This window comes from Haliotis rubra, unplaced genomic scaffold (assembly GCF_003918875.1).
Source record: "Haliotis rubra isolate DU_JTF1 unplaced genomic scaffold, ASM391887v1 Scf561, whole genome shotgun sequence".
Lineage (NCBI taxonomy): Eukaryota > Metazoa > Mollusca > Gastropoda > Lepetellida > Haliotidae > Haliotis > Haliotis rubra.
The window spans coordinates 309,209-333,349 of NW_025767259.1; the positions used below are offsets into that span (position 1 = coordinate 309,209).

Sequence of the window (24,141 nt, forward strand, 5' to 3'; positions counted from 1 at the left end):
ATAGTGGAACGAAGGCTTTGTAGTTTACCTTGAATATTAAGTCATTAATAGTTAACAAATTGAACTGAGCTTGATAAAAACAACCGAGACAGACTGGTATATATACCACTACCTAGAAATTCATTCCCCTTCCATGCATTGAGAATGAAGTAAACATGCATGTGATAACGATGGTCAACCCATGTGCACCCACTCAGCACCCGTGTCACACACATGCAACAAGTGTGGAAAAAGATAGATACGTATTCAATGCTGCAGGCAGCAGCTGAGTTAAAACAAAGGTTAAGAGTTGGTAAATATTCACATGAAATAAATTGGATGAGGAATGAGAACTTGGAACATTATCAATAGTGATGATAATTCCTAGAATACAGTAACACTTGATTGCCCTTTCTGATACGCATTTAACTTTAATAAAAGTCCAAGGTTTTGTTATGTCTTTCTTCCTTGTGGCTCCAAAATCTATCCACAAGGGTTATCTACCCTAGCGGAAACACAGGAAACCTCATAATTTCTGGGAATAGGTGGGTGACCCTTTACCACAAATGTTAGAGGTTAATATTCTAAGAATCATTATCACTGTTGATAATGTTACAGTGACGTATTTGTAAGAATTTGTAACGCTTGATTGCTGAATCCGACATAAGGCTTGATGGTACCACCAATCTAAGCTATCAAGACAACCATAAAACACAAAAATCTAAATGTTAACTGATAAGACAATAGACATACTGTTGGTTGTAGTAACAGCACACAAGAACATTTCTTGCGGCTTTATTTAACATTATGGTGGAATATGACATAATTTCCGGTTAACAGTGCTTTTGATGATGTCAAGATGATGTCACTTCCGATATATATCCTGTCAACTCTATTGTGAAACTAAGTGAGGTGAGGTGAAATTGGGTTTAACGTCGTGCTTGAGAATATTTCACCCATATGACGACGTGCATGTGTGTGTATGTGTATGTGCGGCTGCCTGTACTAGCCGAGACTGAAGCTGGTTTTATAGTGCTAGCCCACTGAGATACCATGCCGTAGTGAAGCATGAATATCCTGACATTATACTGACTCCGAGCCGACCAGTCCTTGTTGTACCCATTAATGCCGAGCGCCAGGCAGGGACGAACAAGTACCATATTTTAACGTCTTTTGGTATGACGCGGCCGGGGATCGAACCCGCGACCTTCCGCTCTCTGGGTGGACGCTCTAACCACTACACCACGGAGGCGGTCGTAAAACTAAGTCAAATCCCTGACTGGATATAACCTGCCCGAAGGTCACTGTCCAAAGAGGCAATAGCTGGGTTAGTAGTAAAGGCTCATTGGTAAATTTGCTTCTTAGCAAGGAACTCCAGCAATACTCAAATACCACCCAAGAAGAATCCTTAAAAATCTGAATAAATGTATGTCCAGAGCATGCCGTCCTTCAATCCTCGAAGCTGTAGCTAATGTCATAAGGAAGTCAGTCTTCCATGAAAGATGGGATAAGGATGCTTTCCCAAAAAGGTTCGCAATAATCCTGATAAGACCACTGATAAATTCTACTTTGTAGTCATACATTGTGTTGGGATATCCTCTAGTTGAAAAGAATGCAGATTAATGGTATGGGTTCCTTCACGTTTTGATCAAGGTTTTGCCTGTTCTGTCAAGACTTTCTATGGATGAAACATGGACACCGGCCAGCTTTGGACCACGTTTGTGCCCCCCTTATAAAAATAAGGCCTCCCAGGCAATAGCAGCCATTGTATCCTGAGACACAAGAGCAGCATAAAACCCCCAAGATGAAGAAGATTTTGTGTTTGTATGCTCGTTGGGGGCATACATCAAGTCCTTGTGTCAGCAACGAGCCGTATCTCGCCTGCACTGTAAACCATCACACGCCTGGATGTGTCGTAATAGAGTTGGACGAATCAGCTACTATACCACCAAGTTTGCTGTGAGAACAGAGACAAAACTTGAATGGACCGTGAGATGCTGGGGAATACATATGCCAGGCGTCTTACTATGGACCCACTATGGACCGTCTACAAGTTATTTTGTTGCATTGTCCCCATTTTACTACGGTCTATCAGGTTTCTCACTCATTAGTACCATGGCTGCCGTGGCAAATTTTTGAACAGTTTAATCACAATTAAAATCACGCACTGTCACATTTGCTCATTCAGTCCCCCAACGTTGTCTCACGTCTATCCCGTATTGTCCCCGTTTCTGTGAAAGGGGGCTGCCATGGCCACCGGGGACATAGTGTAACCCTAGCATTACACTGACAGCTGAGAGTGAGGTCAGTGCCTCCAGTGTCTTTTAACCCAGTGTCTTTTAAACTTAAAAACGTCTTGTGGAACTTGTGGAACTGATGAGCATTACAAACACTCAGTTGCCAGTCCACTTCTTAGATCTCCACTTCCAGTAGGGCAAGTGCCTCCACTGTTTGGGCACAATAAGTATTACAAATTCAACAATGTATGACTACCAAACTCATGCAGTGAACACATTCAGAAGAAAGGTATGCCAGTCCAAGTTCACAATGCTGCCACCAGCAGACAGAAGAGAGGACTTCTTTCCTGTGTGTGTGTGCTAGATTTAGCAGAAGATCTATCAGTATCATCTTAACTGTTAATGGATTGGTCACAGTGAAGAGGACTTCTGCTGAATAATCTAAAGATTTTACTGCATGATATCAGTTTAATTCATGGAATCAAGCATTCATTTCACAGTGGTTTATTTCAAAATTACTAATTATACTAAAATATCAAATTTGGTAATACCCACTACAAAAATGACTTGGTTTCCTGAAATCTGGAAACCATCCGTGTACTGGGTAAATGGGGAATCCAGTTGGTTTCCATTCACTGAAACTGAGTAACTGAGTTTCCAACTAGATTCCATTTTGGATTCTTTGATATTTGCATTTCAGTAAATGGAAACCAACAGGAAACTAAGGTTAGAGGTTCCTTGTTGGTTTCCATTCCTGGAATTTGCAATTGAAGGTTTCATGAAATGGAAACCAACATAAAACCAGAAAATGTAGTTTCATGTTGGTTTCCTGTGCACTGTTTTGAACTGAGTAACTTAAAATTTGCAAGTATTTGGCATGAAGTTGACCATCCTGGCATCCAGTTGGTATCCATTCATTGAAACTGGGTAACCTAGTTTCCTAATAGAATCCATAATGGATACTGTAAACTTATAGTTCCGGTAATGGAAACCAACAAGAAACTATGGTCATGTGTATACTGTTGGTTTCCATTCCTGAAACTTAGTTTCGAAGATTAACTACTTTCATATCATATTACATTATCAGTAATTGCGTAGAATAATTATGAAGTCTTAAAATTCAAAATGAATATGCCTGGGGAAGGAACAGCAGATTTACATTTGAAAGAGTACGTAATTTGTAAGATTGCTTAGATGAACAAGAAGAAAGGTTACCCCAAATAGTTGTTGACGCATTGGTCAACTTTATATTTACCTGTTTTTGTTGAACCAAGATGTTGAGTGTGTGGAAAGAACTGATATTGTGGGACACCAAATCACTATACTGTTATAATTTTGATATATATGACACATGAAGTGTTTCACTTGTGTTCGACAATAACTGTGAAGTCTGACAAGCTTAGATGAACAATCCTCAGTTATCAAATTTTATCATTTATTACAATCTTAATTGTTATTAAATACCAATTATTTATCGTCATTTCATATCATGGGGAATTTTGAAAATCTAAATAGATGGATGATATTCTACGATGAGTAACAATTTTCACTGTAGTAATGAAAAAGCTTAAACGTCAAAAAGTGAAATTTGAGAGAAAGCTCGGTTTAATTATTTTTGCTTTAGAATGTGAAAGAGTATAAGCATTTAGGAAGTTTAGTATAATGTAATTCAAACAATTGTCAATCCGGTACATACATTACGGATTTCTCAATAACTAGAATATCAGGGAATTGTACTATGAATTGAGGTTGTGAGTAATGTTTACCATTAAAAGCATTTAAAGTTAGTATAAGCTTTGACAGTGAGTTCAAGTACTTGACAAACAATCAGTGTCATGTCATTTGTATGTCGGGGTCTGTGTGTCGGCTTCCTTGGGGTTGTCTCGTCTTAACGGGCACCTATTATCAAAATTGAATTGTTGTAGAAGTAATGAGTCGGTAATCCGTGGGCACGAGCGAACTCGTGACATTTTATAAAAGCAATGTTTTTATGTACTGAAGTGGTCATTTTCGTCTTTTATGTCTTGAAATCACAACCAAATTGGGTCAGATAATGTTTTCATACCTGCCAATCGAAAAGGGATTAGGTATTTGTTATTACCCACAATGCTCCTACACACAATTGCCGCCATTTTGTCACTTGAACTCATGAGAAGTTGTTTTGAAAGTGGGCCAAAGTGTCTCCTGTTTTTAACAAAACAAGGAACCCAGCACAATGAATTATTCCTTGGCTTGTCCATGTTATCTGAATCAAGAAAATGGCAATGCGAGTTACACTAGAAGCTTTGGAGGCTCGGGTACGTGAAAACTTGAAAACAGGAGCAGTCGTCGATCACGGAGGGAGAAAGGGAACATTCCACGACCATGTCAGGTACAGTGTAAATTTCTTGAATTAAGCAATAGCTCATGTTATGTGTAACGTTTAATGTACATAAGTAGCTAGGACAATAAATATGAAATTAAAGTTATAGACTTGATGGAACTCGATAAGCAATTGCGTGTCGAAATGTTGGCAAGAGATATGGCTTCCTTTACTTAGTCAACTCAAGAACTCGATTGTGATTTGAATCAGGTCACATACGACTAAATGGTTCATTACCGTAATTTATGAAATATTGTCTTTGCAAGAACAATATGAACCACAAATATATCCAGCAATGTCATGACTCAAGATAACTTCCAAACGTATTTAGAAGTATTCGAATATTATTGCAAGAAATCCAATGATTGGAAGTTCTATTTTAAAGTTTGTTATTGATAATTGCTTTTGATATTTGTACCACTGAAAACAATTCAGTGGGGATAGTGAGTCATTTTGCATTTATAGGAATTCTCTGACTAGATTTGGTGCATGGTTAGAGTGAAGTTTCAAAATTCTTTGTCTAGTTATTAGAGTTACATGACAGCCTATGACAAAAAAATCGACAATATTTTTCAGCCAACTTTTAAGACGATATTTATCATGATACTATAATGCTGTTGAGTGGATATATTGTCAACACAATCTTTTTGGAAACTGTTTTTTAAAAGGTTTTCAAGTCAGTATAGGATAGATTACTGATGTATGAGGTAATTTAGTAAACAATTTTACACTTAGAATGTCAAGATATTTAACTCTGAATGAAGAGATGTGGATTTTGTTAGATCCACAAAAGAAGTTTGCAAAGAAAGTTGGATATATAGAACGTTTAATAGGATATGTTGGGGATACATTGATGTACATTGTCAACCTAAAATTATATGAACTTGTTAATTTTGCTTCTTTTGATATTAGCATATCTACACCTTGCAAATTGATATTTATTCTTCTATTTTCATGCCTTATTGTGATCAAGAGTACAATATCACTTAGAAAGTTCCTGATTCTCCCCTTAATTTCTATATTTCCAGCATTCCATTGGGGCAGTGTTGGAAAAACTGAAGATGACTAACTGATCTTGACCTGCAACAGGTATGTGTAATCCAAACCCTTGAGTAAATGATGTACATAAAATTATCCAAATAATGTAAATCCTATGAATCATAAAATACATAAAAATTACACAACCACTATTTTCGTAACTTCCAACTGGAAATATTTTCCACTTATACACATTTCCTTTCAGAAGCAGTTTTGGACGAACAAGAGGGTTCGTTCACCTAGAAGACAAAGAAGTGGGAAAGCAGAGGCCTTTGTCCGAAAGAACAACAAAAGATTCAGATGTGTAAGTAAATTCTAACCGTTCTCAATTCTAATCTTACACAGGTTAAAATTTAAGGAAAACCTTATTTGCAAAAAAATCAAGTTAATGTAATTTCTTGAAAATGTACACTGATATTCCAAAGAACTTTCAAAATAAACACTGTTTAATACGTGCAATGCATAATTAGAAATATGCAGCTAAAAGAGTTGTAAATAGTACATAGTAAAGTGCCAATGTACATTATGTTTTGGTCTGGACATATTTCACCTTGCACACATCAATTAACAATTTATTAACAATACCCCACTAAATAGTAGCTGCAAACACATTGTCAATAGCAGTATGATTTATTAGTTATAGAGGTCCGCCTATGACCCCATTCAATTTCTTGTCTGCCAGAATGACCCCACATTTTTTTTAAACCCAAATATTTTTTTTCACATTATTTTCAAAATAATGGATAATTCGTAGTTCTATACATATAATATCAAAGCACAATGCATGTAACGTTCAGAAAATAAGTTATAGCTTTCACATGAGAATTTCTCGGAAATATAGGCAATGATAGCATGAATTTAGTGTGCATTCCTAAGAAATGTTATTAATTCAATGTCAATGTTTTCTACAAGTCACAACTGTTATTTAGTGAAAGAAAATCTTTTTTGTCAGTCATCAAATGTCCAACCCAAGCTAAGGAAATACGTCTTTCTCTCGCTTGTCTCTCTACTCTTACAAATTTCATTAAGTTCTTCTGCGATTGAAACTTTTCAGGTCAAATGATCAGTTTTTATTTATTGAACTTCGTGCTTATTGGACAGTGGTTACAGTTTATTTTTCCTCAAGCTTAAGGAACATTGGACAGTTTTCCTTTCTCCAGCTAGCGATATTGTTGACGAATGCTTGTTTGTACTGATTGTTTATTGTTTTCTAACTTTCAGAAGCTGGAAAGCAGGAGGAAGGTCCTGACAACGATTGACTGGCCGGAGAAGAAACAGAAAGCTATTCCTCTCTTGGGGAAAGAGTTAACATTTCTCAAATTGGAAAACCAAATAATATGGATTCATCTACATTGATGAGTTTAAGAAAACATCCCATACTCACTGCTATTTATTCCCTTATTGCTTTTAATTATTTATGCATTTTGAAAATTCAGTTTTTATTAATGTGAACATTCCAAATATCAGTTGTTTATCAGCAAATTGTTGAATGTAAATAAAGCTATCATGACTTTGTGTTTTATTCTGTTATTTGTCATCCTGACGGTTTTACCATTGTGCAATTGTATAAAATACCTGATTTGGTATGTGTGTTGCATGAAACACAACATCTTTTCTGGAGGAGCGGGTAAGGGGCCATCACAACAGATTCAGTTTCATGGAAACCAGGTTATAAGCTGGGAGCTAGGTTGGAAACAACAATAAACTAAGCACCAGCAGGAGCCTCCATGAACGAGTGGGCAAAGTCCCGACATGGATACTATCCAGATACTGGTGCAAAATGTAGTTTCAGTTTTAATGGAAACTAGGTTATAACTTGGAAACTAGGTTGAAACCTACAACTAACTAAAACATGTAAACCAGGTTGAAACCTACAACAAACTAAAACATGGAAACCAGGTTGAAACCTACAACAAACTAAAACATGGAAACCAGGTTGAAACCTACAATAAACGAAAACATGGAAACCAGGTTGAAACCTACAATAAACGAAAACATGGAAACCAGGTTGAAACCTACAATAAACGAAAACACGGAAACCAGCTGGATCCAGCTTGGAGGAGTGGGTAATGAATCGCACTGGAAACCAGCCGGAAATGGTGCAAAATTCAGTTTCAGTTTTCATGGAAACCACAATGAAACTATAGGAAACTACATGGAAACCAACTGGAAATGGTGGTTTCCATGTCGTTTCTTCTCAGTCTCAGTGTTCTGGAAACCAACTTATTTTTGTAGTGACCCCATCAACACTTTGTCAAATTAATTCACATATCAGTACAGTTCTAGACTGGTCAAACCTACTTTTTGCATTATTTGTCTTCAATGGCTAGATCACAGAACCTATATGCATACAAATTAAAGATCATGTTCATATTCCAAAATGTGATGCTACATTATGGCTTAAGCTCTAAATAACTTTGAATGAAACAATTTGTGTATGACAGTAGATGCAGTATAATCATATTTTTTGGCTTTATTGGTATCCCATATTGCAAAAAAAACAAATATGACAATGATACACACCTGCAGTCTCCTCTCTTTCTGCTCATTCCTCAGGTCTTCGATTGTTTTCTTTACTTCCTGGAATGATATTACATAAATGATTACAGTTTAGGAGTGATTGTCTAAAACAACTACATGTATTTCAGTGCTTGAAGAAAAGCTCATGCTCAATGGCAACACAATTGCAGAAAGTCAGACTCCCCTTTGTATTTTCATTACTATATGTATGTTACATTTCTGCAGGCTTTCAATCACTTTATAGGCCACTTTGGTCTTTTATCTAAGGATTTAACTTGCATTTGTTGATGTCCATCAGCAAAATTCATCAAGTTACAGATCTACTCTGCTATCTGTGCCTTCTCACCCCTCTAGTATATAAGCTTGATGTATTGAAGTGCCAAAGAAACATCACCTTTCAAAACCAAATACAAAATTTTGTTCTTAGAAAGTGGTGTATTTATTATGATTGTACCGTTTCTTAACATGTTTTTCAATCCAAATTGACAGTTATTACCAATGTCAGTATATCCACAAAATGCACATAAATAGGCCGACGTGGTAAAAGATTCCGTATGACATTCATGAAAATGAAATGGACATGCATATCGTGACAACCCTACCAACGAAAGTCCGAAACTTGCCTGAAATCATTTTTGTTTTCACACAATTGCCATGCCACCACTTACGAGAGAACAAAGGAACCAAGCCTTCGGGACATTGCAAGTTAGCAAGACTGCACCGAGGAAAGCCAATCATTTTAATGTGTGTTCATGATGGGACAATCTACGGAGTGCAGGAGTGGTTTCAGGCCACTGACAGCATCCAAAACTGTCCAAGCAGTGGGCGACCTTCCGTAACATCACAACATCAAATCAACAGATTGTGTGCAACCATCTGTAGGATCATTTCGCCAGAGCAACGGAAACAGCACACCAGGTCATTGGCACTCACAACAGACACATTAGTGCCGATACAGTGCATCAACGTTTGCGCATAAGAAACCTCTGTTGTCACAGACCATATTGTGGTCCTGGCACTACCAAAACCGACTGCAATGGGCAACTCAGCATCGACAATGGAGAACTGTGCTTTCTTCTGATGAAAGCCGATATTGTGTTTTGACAGCTGATGGCTGAGTGGGAGTATGGCAAAGGTGTGGGGAACTGATTCCAATGAGAGTATTGTTGAAAGAGAATTGTGGGGTGGTCCGAGTATCATGGTGTGGGGTGCAATCAGTATTAACTAGAGAGTTGGCACCATGGTGTTCCAGAATCTCTGTCCAGGATGAGGAAATAGTTGGTCGCTATATTGACCAAGTGATAAGATTCCATGTTGTACCACATTTTGGACGTCACAGAAATCACTTCTTCCAGGGAGACAAAGCTCATGCCCACACTGCCAGAGCAAATTGGACTTCCTCAGACAACATGTCATCCAAAACCTACGCTGACCTGAACTCAGTCCGGATTTACATGCAATAGAACAACTCTGTGGCAAGATTCAATGAAGACTGAATGACCTCCAACCAAGGACGCCAACTGCGTCTGGACTCGATCAGACATTTCGCAGAATATGGACCCAAGTGCCTTTGGCACTCATTAACCAGCTAATTCATTCCATGTACAGGCAATGCAACACTTTCATCGATGCCCAAGGAGGCCACACAATACTTACTTTAGGGTATATTAATGGTACCTTTTTGGGTGATTTTGTGATTGCCAAAAATGTGTAAACCATAATTCTCCAGAACCATAAGTCTGAACTCAATCCTCCATTTTGAAATCAATCCACACGCTATGAAAATTGTATATTTATATACTTATCCTATCTCACATGATGGATTCCCACCTGCCTGACCTTCCTCACCTTCGCAGACCACAGATTAGTTGAAGCTTCAAGGTGAGAATGACAGTAATGGGATGTCATGTGACTGTCCTGGGCACTTTGCATGCTTTACAGGGATAATTGACCTGTCCAGGAATGGGAGCAGTGTGGGAGAGAGAGGCCAGAAGATTTGATTCAAATTAGCCTACAGCACGTTTCCACGCCATGGTCGAAGTAAGGGAGAGACGTGCATACCATGAGATAGGATAAGTGTATAAATATACAATTTATGGTTAAAATTTCTAAATTTTTAAACGTATCCTATCTCACGGTATGCATTTATCCCACGGTTGGATGGTGGGCCGCAGATTACCCTGTGTCAAACATATAACAACCATGAAAGTTGCATAGCACAAGGAGGCCTGGAGAAAGCACCAACTCCCAATATGCTATACTCCAATACTTGTGATGGGTTGCTTCTTATTGATAAACCCTATGGCTTCGGTGATCAACTCGTTTAATGCTCAGTACCAATCATTCATCATAAAATGAGAAAGGAACCAGTAGGAATTCGGAAATCAACACTTCATTGACGTAACTGCTCACAAGAATAGAGGTCAGTAAGTGGAGTGTCGATCCCCTTTGAATGAAGTACAAGACAAGCCTCTCAGTCTATAGAGTCATGGGTATGACAGTACTACAATGCCCTAGCTACACCAGGTGAGGGTGATCTATGCCCAGGATAAAGTAGAACAAGACAAAAAGATAACATCAATACCTTCTGTTGAACTACAAGGTAGCAGTACCATTGTGAGGAAGGCTGACACTTCATCTGTGTTGATGGGCGAAACAAAAGTTGCTGCGCTAACACCAAAGGCCCAAACTGGTGTAAGTCCTCCAAATTTAAGTGACAGATAGATCTCGTAGACAGTGTGAGGCAAAGACTGTTATGGACCTCCAGAAACAAACCTCCATGGTGACGGTAAGAAAACAGTTGCTCAGTAGTGCCATCATTGAAGCCAAAGCTTGTGTCTTGTGAGGGTTCGCAGTAGCAGGCAGATTATCATAGGCGTAGGCGCATAGCATAGTTGACCGCATCCAAAGCACGTGTTGTATGCAAGACTTTTGTTGATGAAGCTGGAAACAATGAGATGAAGAGTCTCTAATGTAGCCTACACTGGTCTTGAGATGCAGAAAAAGGTACACTTGTAATGCCCTAACCAGGCAGAGCGAAAGAACATCAGTGTCATCGGGCCCCAGTATCGTGGACAGTGGTGGAATGACGAAAAGTCTCTCTGGCTGTCCAGGAAACAGATTCATGGCAATTAAGTCCCATATTCTGTCAAGAAAGACTGTGCCATGCCTCTTCCGTTTCGCTCAAAAGCGCACTTGTTTGAGGCAACAAGTTCCAAGATGCACCCAAAGCTGTGGTCATTAAAGTATTGATGGCTACCAGATACATCACCAACTTGGATCTATCAAGTATCTGGCAGTACGCAAGTGCAACTATCTGAGGTGAGGGTGTGATAGGGAAATTGATGTCCTTTGCCATACAATAAGCCTCAAATGCTTCCATTTGTCATGGTAGGGACTTGTGTAAAGGTACAATAAGCTATAGTAATAGCCGTAGCCACTCGCTTCTAGTAACACTGAGTGACCAACTTCTGGGCAGTCAATAAGGCGCGACAAAAAAGCAGTGTAAAAGCCAATGTCAATCGGAGTTTGAGCAAAAATCATGGAAGTAATGCAAGTGGTGGCATACGTGTTGAAGCCCTCCCAGCCTATTGGTAACACATGGTATTCCTATGCTAATTGATCCGGGAACCAGGAACACGTAGCTGAGTGTTGAATCTGGTTGCAAACAGGTCCACCACTGAGCTCATAATTGGGAAGCAGTGAGTCTTGAATATCTGAGCATGTAGCTTTCATTGGCTGTCGGGGATGGTCAAGCTGATCTGGACAGTGAATCGGCAATGCTGCTTTAAACCCCTGGTATGTGATCAACTTTGGCTGTGATATCCTGTGAGTCCATGAGATGGAAGAACTGCTGAACCCAGTGACGTAGGTGTGGTGGTCCTGTGGACCCCATCTGGTTGATGTGCCACACCACAGTGGCATTGTCCCATTGTACGAGTAGACTGATTGATCATAGAAGTTGAGCCCACTGGGATATCGCTAATATAACTGCCCTGAATTCTATGTGACAGGACTGGTCTGCGGGAGACCACCACCTTGCCACTTGAGATGCTGAAGGTGAGCTCCCCACCCTTGTAGAGAAGTGTCAACATAGTAGTGATGAGAGGGAGCGAACGGCCTCAAAGAGACCCCTCCACAAACGGTTGATTCTACCATCCACCATTGTAGATGGGGATGGAGCATTGAAGATAGTAGGATTGGACTGTGGGGATCTCCAATCCTGATATAAGGACAGAGAAACTGTTATAATGGCCGAAGTCACCGTTGTGCCCTGTGTGTAAGAGCTTGGGCTGACGGTAGCAGCTCTTGCCACTGACGAAGAAGAGTTGAGTCAGTTCTAAGGGAACAAGTTGTTGAATCTTAACAAACCGGTCTCGGGGAACAAAAATATCGTGTCGAGAAACTGGATGCATAGATTTGGGATCAGTTCCGACTTCTTAAAATTGACGAGCCATCCTAACTGGTGGAGTAGCTTGATGTAGAACCATGATGATAGATGTACCATACCACCACCGAGCACAGGCCCTCGTGTCTTTCGAGGATTAAAGATGTCAAGACAAATGTAAAAAATTGGACATGACCCCTGACTCGATATGCTTCACAGTACAATACATCATGACAAGGCTGGACACTTTGGTGTACCCCACCCACCTACTTTGCCAATCGCTTCACTACCATTGCATACAATTGACTTGAACTTAATGTAAACATAATCATGGATGACTGACCAATTGATCACCACTGATGGCACCTACCAATTATTTACTGTTATTTCTGCAAGTCGACTTGACTCTCAACTATCTTGACACTTTGTGATCAGCGATCCTTATATATGGCCGTAAAAAACTCTGAATCGTCTGTAGTTGTGGTAATTACTGTTAATAACAGTAATTACTAGAGAAGGGATGCGTTGATTCATTTACAAGAATCTATTGATAAATTTACCAACTCTATTTGCAACAAATTAACATCTGCCGCTAAGTCCACTTTTGATTGTAAACGCACATTTTATAAAACAATTCAAATATAAATGTAAATCGGCAAGAAAACAATACCACAAAAGTAAAAGGGCATTTGGAAAACAGCCTTCCAAGACAAACCACGATCTTTTCATATCGGCTTGTAAAAAATACAACAAAACCCTCAAAATCTCTAGCGCGGCATACAAAAAGCAGTGTGCCGACAAAATTCGTTTGGCCAAAAAACCAGAACCCAAGTCGTTCTGGGATATTCTAAAATCTTTCTCAACAAAACGTAAAAATAGCAATATTAGGTTAGATAAACTTTTCAATCATTTTAAGTGCATGAATGAAGTGGACCTCATTGATGATGTAACTCTTGACACGAGCGAGCTTGGTGAGTGTGAAATGTTAGATAAACCTATTACTGAGAACGAAATTGCATGTGCTGTGAAGGCCCTTAAAAACGACAAGGCTTGTGGGCTTGATTGTGTCTTTAACGTATACATTAAATCTTCGATTGGTGTAATGATGCCTGCATACGTAGATCTTTTTACTTGTGTTTTAAACAATGGTGTAGTACCTGAAGCTTGGGTAACAGGTTATATAACACCAATTTTCAAAGGCAAGGGGGACCCATCCAATCCTGATAACTACAGGGGTATTACCATTGTAAGCTGCTTGGGCAAACTATTCACCTCAATTATTTCGGACAGGCTTCAAAATTACTCAGAGTCCATTGAATTGATAAACAAATCACAGGCAGGCTTCCGTAAATCCTTTTCAACTATAGATCACGTTTACGTACTTAAATCACTCATCAACATATACAAAAATCTTAATAAGAAATTATACTGCGCCTTCATTAATTGTAGCAAAGCTTTTGACAGTGTTTGGAGAAATGGGTTATGGATGAAATTGATCAAGGCTAATGTAAGTAATAAATGTTTTATAGTTATTCATAACATGTATCAGCAAATTAAATCATGTGTTAAACTTAACAATGTCACGTCACCCCTATTTTCATTTAACACTGGTGTTAGACAGGGGGAGAACTTATCACTGTTTTTATTTGCTTTGTACATAAATGATCTTGAATCCTTCCTGTGTGAAAACAATGTACAAGGCCTTACTATTGTAAATAGCTTAATTGATGAACAACTCAGTATGTACATTAAGCTACTGGTTTTACTATATGCAGATGATACTGTTCTACTAGCAGAAAACGCAGAAGATTTGCAGTTAGCTTTGGATAGATTCTCAGAATACTGTGTTTTATGGAAACTTAAAGTTAACATTAACAAAACTAAGATTATGATATTTTCAAAAGGCTATGTTAGGAATAAATTTAAATTTTTAATTTTTAATGATGAAATTGAGGTTGTTCGAGAATATCTATATTTGGGAATATTATTTAATGCTAATGGTAAATTCTCAAAGGCAATTAAGAGACTCTCGGAACAAGCATCGAGAGCCATGTTTTCCATCTTTAAAATTATCCAAAAACTACAAATACCAATCGATTGTAAACTAAAACTTTTTGATCAATGCATCTTACCAATCCTAATTTACAGTTCGGAAGTGTGGGGCTATGAAAATTCAATCATCTTGGAAAGAACGCACTTAAAGTTTGTAAATATATTCTTAAAGTAAAACAATCTACCCCAAATTTTATGGTTTATGGTGAATTGGGCAGATATCCTATTGATGTTCATATAAAAGTAAGAATCATCAGCTACTGGTGTAAAGTTACAACTGAAACTAGTAAATTTCCCCACATTCTTTATAACATTATGAAATTTAGATCATCTCTCGAAAATGCTGATTTCGACCAACTAAAAGCAGTCAAAAATATTCTTCAAAACGTCGGGCTCTCCTATATTTGGCAATCTCAAAAGTTCCCTAGCATCCACTGGTTGAAACATCATGTCAGAAATTCATTAATTGACCAGTTCAAACAATCATGTTATGCCGATGCCCAAAATTCATCTAAAGGAAAATATTATCATTTATATAAAACCTCACTTACTTTAGAACCTTATCTTTTAGATCTACCATCAAATTTTCGTATCTGGTTAACAAAATTAAGAACTTCTAATCATAGATTACCCATTGAAACAGGACGATGGTTTAATATTAATCTAGATAACAGAACATGTACAATTTGTAAAAATAATGTTATTTGTGACGAGTATCATGCTATTTTATCCTGTACACAGCTTAATGTCGAACGTAAGAAGATTCTTCCCTCTTATTTCTGTAATAATCTACATATGGACAAATTTATTTCACTTATGAAATCAGATTATACCCCACTCCTATTGAAACTATCGCTTTTTGCTAAAACTGTTCTTAGTCACTTCTAAATCAAAATATCTACTTATATGTTATTGTATTTTAAAAAAGGTTGTATGTTCTCTATATCATTCTGTATGATTTACGAGAATAAAATTCTGTTCTGTTCTGTTCTGCTTCAGCAAGCCACGACTGAATGTACTGGGAAATGAATGCTGCACTAAATGGAGATAACTGTTTCACTGTCCCGTTATAACATAAGTTGTTCACTGGTCACGAGGGGGGACATGGGTTGATGTACCCTCGATGATTGTTTATGTTCCTGAACCTGAAGGGCTCAGGCAACATGAACAAACATCGAGGGTACATCAACCCATGAGCCCCGAGGGACCAGTGAACAACGTATTTATCTTACCGAACACCTTATTGTTAATTTTGAATTGTTTGAAGCACGGGTACAAATCCCTTTGTAGCCATCGCTAGATTTTGCTGACAAGAAAAAAACAGATTTAGAGTTATCTCCCTTCCATCGATTTGCATTTGCAAAACATCAGTAATTTCTGTACATCATACGCGATTTAATGTTATTCGAGATAAAGAATTACTACCGGAAAGTACCAAATGAGTTGCCATTGACAGAGGGGTACATTGAAAATAATAGAAGAGCGCTCAGCCAATCAGAAAGCAACATTTATGTGTGAGGTAAGATAATGCTGCCTGTCTCGAACTTCACTACTATTCGTTGTTTCGCAGAATGTAGTAGTCCCCTGTAAATGCAGTGAGCAGGCATAACATACAGTCAAATATGTTTTCAAATCTCAACACATGGAGATACTCCATGTGATATACAATGGAAAAACTGTATAGAAGTCAGCGTGGCCATCTGCCAAACTGTCTTCCTATGACTTTGCCTGGCTCGCGCCTCACAGCTCTCTTCGATCATTTGCAGAATGCAGTGATTCCCTGTGGATGGTATAAATCCAGTACGCAGTCATTGCATTCTGTCGAATATGTTGTTGAAACTTCACACACAGGAATATTTCCCATGTGAGAATAAAGTGAAACTGTATGGTAACGAGCATAGAAGAACTACCGTGTACCTCCAAACAACTTCCTGTATGATGTCAACAGTACATTGTCAGGCTGATCTCCACGATATTGGATGCAAAAATGGTAGACTGAGAGAGCGTATATGAAGTTAAGAACAGCTTTAATATCACAAGTAGCGAAATGTGGAAGGTGTAGGAGGATGTGTCGATCTCTTGAGCTCATAGACAGTAGTCAATGTAAGCCTCAAACATCATGCCTCAGAGAAGCAGAAACTGAGTGATGTGTATCATAATGTTGGTTAAAAACCAATCGTAGAAATATCAACAGAGAGGATCCCCACTACTAGAGGTCTGTAGAGCTGGTGTCAACGCTATTGGGTAGATTTGCTGAACGTTACGCTCATCAGCGATATATATAATCAGTATTTAGTAGCCCCAGTTGTGTGTAGATACAATGAAGGGGTCTCCCCGTGGAGGAAGGAGAGGGGAATCATCAAACACTGACTGGTGAGATTGGTGAACTCGGCGGTAGAACTTGATAATACCGAAACTCATCTAGTTGCCATGACTAGCACAATCAAGTCGAAGTCCATGAAAAGGTGAAGTTGTGTAAACTCAAGACACAAGTAGCACTAGAAGTAGCCTGCCATGAATAGGTGGAGATGAACGGGACTCCAAAGCTGATAGGTTCGCCAAACATAACGTCAAGTTTGAAGGCTGAAACGCAGTGGTCAAGACTAAAAAGGGGTTCAGTGAACATAGATCAGTGAATGCTCAGTACGTCTAGGGTAAGTCACCAATGGTGGTTGGTGATGAATTACCTTAGAAGTCATAGGAGGGATCGCAGATCCAAGAGGGATCACCAAACTGGTAGGGATTGCCGAGATTGTTGAACTGAGTGGGAACGCCGAACCAAACAGGAGTGCTGAACAGGGCTGAAGTGTTGATCCAATCGAAAGAAAGGCACACCAGTCTGAAGCATCGAACCAAATGAGAGTGACGTGCATTGGTCTGAAACGTCGAACTAAATGAGAGCAGCACACTGGTATGAACTCTTGACCCAGTCAGGATCGGTGCACTAGACTGAAGCATCCCACCGAATGGAAGCTGCACATTAGTTGGAAGCGCCGAACCAAAGTCACGAGAGCCATAGGACATGACTGAGACAGTGAAGTATGTAGCACCATCACCCTAGTGGGAGAGTCAGCATGTCTCATCACTAGACTAGAGGTCGGAGGAAGGAATAAACGTCAGATAGTTTCACTGAGGTATGAGGCCGATTGGGCGTAAAAAAAATCCTCCTCCGGTGAGGGTGAAGAACTCCGAGTTGACTTACAAGGACAATTTCGGTTAGATTGTTTCGATGAGGAGGGACCCTCAGATGGTCTCCTACAGCCCCTGTCTGCCACTCGCCTACTACCAACTCTCTGATAAGCAGTAAATAAGCATCATCATCCAAGTTTGCACAGTAAGAGCAATGACAAGACCAATCGGACCAGCTGATGCAAACCACGCATAAAGCATGGGGATCCGCAGCAGAAAAGTTCTACATCTGTCACAACATTTCCTTTTCCTTGTAGAATGATTATTTTTCCCATAATGAGAGACAAAACGAGTGGCAGACAGAACCTAATACACGTCCACACCAGTGGGCAACAAGAAAGAGAACAAGCATTGTTACTAAGGTGACATAATCCCCCGCCGCAAATTAATCAAACTTACAAAGTAATGAAAGTTTAAGATGAAGGTAAATGTCAACAAAAACATGACCAGTCAACCTCTCTTGATATCTTGCTTTTTAGTTGTTCAAACACACACATAGTTTCAAGACTGACTTTGACTTTGACATGAATGTCTTAGTGTATGAAATATGCAAAAATAGTACAAAAGAAATTGCTTCTTGAAAATCATTCAAGGGAAGTCTTGAAAGTTTTTGAAGACAAGAGTCATCAGAAGATGACATTTCCCCCAGCCCCCACATATTTGAAAGAACAAATCAGCTGACAGTTACTTAAAGTCCAGCTTGATTTTAGACTAAGTGCAAATCGTTTCCATGGAAATCATGAAAAACATAAATGAACAAAATCTGCAAATAGCAAAAGGCACCACTACGGGATCTGCCTCACATATCTGCCAAGTTTTACTGAAAGATATTAAGCAGTTTTTGAGTTGTGCTCCGAAACGAAACCTACCCCTCCCTTTCGAGACTAAGTCTAAATCATTTCCATGGAAACCTAGAAAAATAAAATGCCAAAAATCTGCTAATAGCAAAAGGCACCACTTAAGGTTCTGTTTGATATATCTACCAAGTTTTGTTTACAAATATTGAACGATTCTTGAGTTATGCCAGGAAACGAAGGCACCACTTAAGGTTCTGTTTGATATATCTACCAAGTTTTGTTTACAAATATTGAACGATTCTTGAGTTATGCCAGGAAACGAAGCCCACCCCTTCCTTTTAGAACTAAGTTCAAATTGTTTCCATGGAAATCGGAAAAAATAAATATGCCAAAAATATGCCAAATAGCAAAAGGCACCACTCTGGCATCTGCCTCACATATCAGCCAAGTTTTGCTGAAAGATATTAAGAAGTTTTCGAGTTGTGCTCCGGAAACGAAACCCGCCCCACCCTTTTGAAACTAAGTCCGAATTGTTTCCATGGAAACCGAAAAAAATATAAATGACAAAAATCTGTAAATAGCAAAAGGCACCACTTCAAGATCTGTCTCATATATCTGCCAAGTTTTGCTGAAAGATATTGAGAAGTTTTTGAGTTGTGCTCCGGAAACAAAGCCCACCCCTCCCTATTGGGACTAAGTCCAAATCGTTTCAAAATCGTTTCCATGGAAATCAGGGAAAATAAAAATGCCAAAAATTTGCCAAATATCAAAAGGCACCACTTAAGGTTCTGTTTGATATATCTACCAAGTTTTGTTGAAAAATATTAAAAGGTTCTTGAATTATGCTCCGGAAACAAAGCCCACCCCTCACTTTTGGGACTAAGTCCGAATAGTTTCCATGGAAACCGGGAAAAATAAAAATGCCCCAAATTTGCCAATAGCAAAAGGCACCACTTAAGGTTCTGTTTGATATATCTACCAAGTCTTGTTGAAAAATATTGAACGGTTTTTGAGTTATGCTCAGAAAACGAAGCCCACCCCTTTTAAGACTAAGTCCAAAACGTTTCCATGGAAACCGAGAAAAATAAAAATGACAATAATCTGTAAATAGCAAAAGGCACCACCTTAGGTTCTGTTTGACATATCTACCAATTTTTGTTGAAAAATATCAACCGGTCTTTGAGTTATGCTCCAGAAACAAAATGATTACGGACGGACGGAAGTAGTAGATATAATGATAGTCCGAGATCAAGTCCAACAAAAGCCACTGCAAAGCTTTATTTCACAAATATAGCTCTTGTCAGGCCCTTAGATCTCGCCCCAGTATATCTACTACTTTTGAACCCCCAGTTAACTTCCCGGCCCCACGTGGCACAATAGTGTCGCTATGACGTGTTGACAGGAGGTAACATTGTGCCGTACGGTATGATCAATAATTCCTTTCTAACGAAACCTCTCCCTGGCCCATCTCTCAAGTAGTACAAGTTCGTCTCATCGGCTTTGATGTCCACTTTATCTATGTTGTAAGTTTTGACTGACCATATCGGATCGGTGGCTCGTTTCCGAGTGTCCCCGCGGCTGGTAGAGGTACCTCACGAGGACCCTATCGGGTATCTGTTTCTCCTTCCCACGCAATGGTGCAGACGACTCAGCCACTATTGATTTTAGTTTGATAGCGTCGGCTGGTTTCTTGCCAGTGAGACGGGTGGTTTCGTGGTTGATGGCCGACACCACCTGAGGTAGCCGCACTACCCATTCAGTCAATCATTTCCCCGGGTTGGCCATCTCTCTCGCATACTGATGCCCGAATAAGCGCTCTGCCAAAGTCCTATTGAATCTCTCGACTATGGCTTGGCTGCGATGAGCCCCGGCCGTGCCACGCCTGACTTTGGTATCGTGTTTGTCTAGCAGGTGTGACATGGCACCCATGAACTCCCGCCCGGGGTCGACTTGCAGCTCTGTGGGCCACGTCAGCGGACTGCGTTTGTACATGCGTTCGAATCCGCGGGCTTCCTTGTAGCGACTGGCCACGTCCACGACGGTTAGGGCATACTTGTACCTCTTGTAGGAACAGGAGGTTGGCCTGGTGAATGCTATTGGGTATGTTAATACTGAACTTCCTTCTAGGCACGTAGCGTGGTGCCGGTAAATAGATCTGCCACGGGGCTTGTTTTTCAAGCCATGCTTTGGCCTCGTTCGGGGGTACTTGCGCCATTTTAGCCAGCTTATGTACGGCGCTAGCTCCTTTCCAGTACCCACACGGGATGTAGTAAATAGCCTCAAACTTTTTCTGGTTCCGTGACATGGTATCGTATTTATATATACACCTATGTTCTTGGTTCAATTTTCTCATGCCCGTACGCGTACGTGTTGATCCCATCAATAGCTATCCAACGCTTAGTGTCCATCGGCGACAGGGACGTCTTGTTTATAGTCAGTCCGTATATCTTATGCCCATCACTTCTAAGCGTGTTCATTTTATGTCTGAAGGTACGGGTCTTGAACAGGGCTTCCTTGAATCTGGCGTGTTTGATGTGTTGTTTAACCACGTACTTCTTAACACCCTTCGCCTTCCGGATCTCACCATTGTCGGCCTTCAGGATGGAGTACATCCTGGGTCTTAAGCCTATGTACTCGGCTATGGGCGTGCCAACACACTCGTCCTTCATCTTACCGAGGACCTTTTTATTTACCGTGCTGTGCATGGCATGGCCCTTGGGGTAGTCGCTGGTGTCGTACAAATCGAGGCGTTTCTTCATGTCCTCGTACACGTCCTCGGTTCGAATCTCAATCAGCAGGGAATCCGTGTCAGTGTACAGCACTTCACACCTGTCGCTATACTGTTTCTTCAGTTCGTTGTAGTAAAAGTCGTACATCAGGTGTTTGGATAAATCGAGGATGCTCATTCCCACGTAAACAGGCCGGTTGAATTTGATGTGGCTTTTCTTCATGTGTAGGGCCACCAGGTCGTCGGTGAATATCTTGCTCCGGTTGAATGCCGGGCTGGCTATCAGTCTCCTGAGCTTGTCATCCTCTTTCGACCGAACCAGCTTCACGGTCACGCGTTTCCTCAGGTTCTCCATCGTCTTACAGAACACCGAGTTGTTCATGAGTTTGTAGAGGTTTTTCTCAAAGTCACTGGTGGCCAGCTTTCGCAGGTCCGTGTTCATTCTGATGTAGGGCTCCATCCAGGGGCTCTGGTCGAACACGAGCACCCTGTGTATTTTGGTCAGCCTCATACCCAATGACAGGTACAGCTGTAGGTTGCGATAGTGAACGATGTACTTGCTCTTATTCATTAAGTTGGGCACTAGTTTTTCAACGTCTGCCACCCGCCCACCTAGCAAGTTATGTTGGTACTCAGACATCCAGTCTGGGTTAACCTTCATACGTTCGGGGGCCAGGGGGTAGCTGTTGTGTGGTGTGTGTAATGCCTTGGGGTATTCCAAGTCCACTTCGAGGATATAGCCTTTGTTCGAATCCGGCGCGATGCTCATAACATCGATCTCGTGCGATGCCCATTCGAATCCCCCTGTGGGTAGATACTGGCTTATGGCCCAGCCGTACAGGTTGTTGGCGTCGAGGTAGAGAATATGATTGGTTGGCTTGCTCGGGTCGTAGCCCTTCACGTACTGATTATTGGCTTTTGCGTATCGTTTGGTAGCCATGGAAATCCCACCTCACAAGCCTTTCTCAATGAATAGGTGCATGTCGTAATCGGTGAGCAATTCCAACTTAACTCCGGTCTTTTTCAGCAATGCATCCCACGACAGACCTGGGCTGGTGTAGTACCATGCGGGGTCGAGTTGGTACTGCTTAAAACATGTCCGCCTAAACGTCTCAAACACGTCGGCTAGCAGGAGTACATCTGTCCTCAAGTACAGGTCGGTGGTAGTCACCCAGATTCTTACAGCCCACTTTATTCCATACGTTAATCGCGTGCGAGTAATCGTCTTGGGTGATTGCCGAGTCGGTCAGGTTGCTGTAAAATCGGTTGATGGGGGGTAGTCGGGTCTCGGCGAACTTGGCCTCATCAGCAGGGGTCGAGTCTCGGCGTCGGTGTATCGGTCGGTGATGGGGAAGGTATCGTTGGTCTTGACCAGACTGTCGAGTGACGACAGGAGGAACTGAACCGAGTCGATGAACCTCAGGCCTTTCAAGCTGAAGGAGATGTATCTCTCCATGTTGTTGGGGATGCACGTCAGGTTGCCGTCAACCCTCGCGATGGCCTGCATGATCAAGTGAGAGTCGTACCCTCTCAAGTTGTGGAAGACCACGGGGATGTTTATTGTCTTGGGGGTGATTCTAAGCTTGAGGTTACACACGCTGTGAGCGGCGCCTCTATACTTTTCTCTTCCTCCTGCAAACACTTTAGAAACTTTTCAGCCGCGTCGGGACCCCTGTACACTACGGGAGCTTTCGTTTCCCCATCACATCGGGCGACCACGTATCCAAACCCACAGGCCTCGTGCTCCTGTGTTTTTTGTGTGCCTGGGGTACCCCCAGCCTCAACGGGTTTGACCAAAGCTTCGAAGTCGGCGTAGATGACATAAGGCACGGACATCTGATTCTTGTGAAATCGAATTTTAAGATATTGTCACCTTCCTTGGGCATGTCGACTCGTATGGCCGTCCGGGTTCCCCCAACATTGGGCTGACCCTGTGCACGACCGTTGTGTTGCCTTTGTGCCCTAAGACGTTTATGGCTATGCCATTCTGTTTTTCTATTTTAGTGATCTGGGATATGGGGGTGGGTTCGGTTATACCATCCCAGTTGAGCCCATCGTCTTGGGGATAACTAGAAGGCCTGTTCGAATTAGTGTCAGCTGGAAACAAGGCTGACCTGATAGCTAACCTCACGCAGTCGTCTCCTCTATTCTTGATGTTGACTATGGCCTGTTTTGAATTGTAGTACGGGGGCAAGTCTAGGTACGACCCGCCTCTGAACGGCACGTAGTTAGCTATGTCTAGATAGACATTATCGATTTTATCCACGACCCACCCGGAACCCATGTGTGTATAGCATTCTAGGTATTCTCGTATCTGCTGAAAACTGATATCGATTGACTCGTCTATAGTCTCGGTATGAGTCACGACTTCTTGTCTACCTTGGAAGTAAGGCTGAACGTACTCAATGACCCCCCCATTGGGGGTTCCCCCCTGCTGTTTATCGAGTGACATTTTCACTGTGATTTGAAACTTTATACTTCCCAAATCGTTTAGTTCCTCATTGACTTTATCAGCGATTAGAGGCTTGATATCGGCGATGTCTATGTTCCTATCAACATGCATGCGCCAGCCTCTCAAATAGTTACCTACAGCTCGCTCAGTGCACATGAACTCTAGGTCTATAGCTCTATTCTGCCATAATAGTTCTACAAGCTGTGGCTTCCTCATACAGGAATAACCTATTAACCCCAACTGGCGGGCCTCCTGTTTGAGTTGTTTCACAGTGTGGGGCTTTGCTACGGGTCGTTTAATAATGCAACTAACCCGGCTTTACCCAGGCGGGAATAACCCGTCAACCCTAGCTCTTTTGCTCGGAGTTTTAGTTGTTTTACTGTGGGAGGGGGTTGTATGT

General features: G+C 40.8%; 1 protein-coding gene across 1 annotated transcript in view; it reads right to left on the reverse strand.

Moving 5' to 3' along the window:
* The window catches only part of LOC124254062, a 239,774-nt gene that overhangs the window by 180,590 nt on the left and 35,043 nt on the right, over positions 1 to 24,141 (reverse strand). Inside the window, exon 4 of the mRNA XM_046687914.1 lies at positions 8,140 to 8,196. Within this exon, the coding sequence (XP_046543870.1) occupies positions 8,140 to 8,196 (57 nt within the window). The remainder of the gene's footprint in view (positions 1 to 8,139; positions 8,197 to 24,141) is intronic.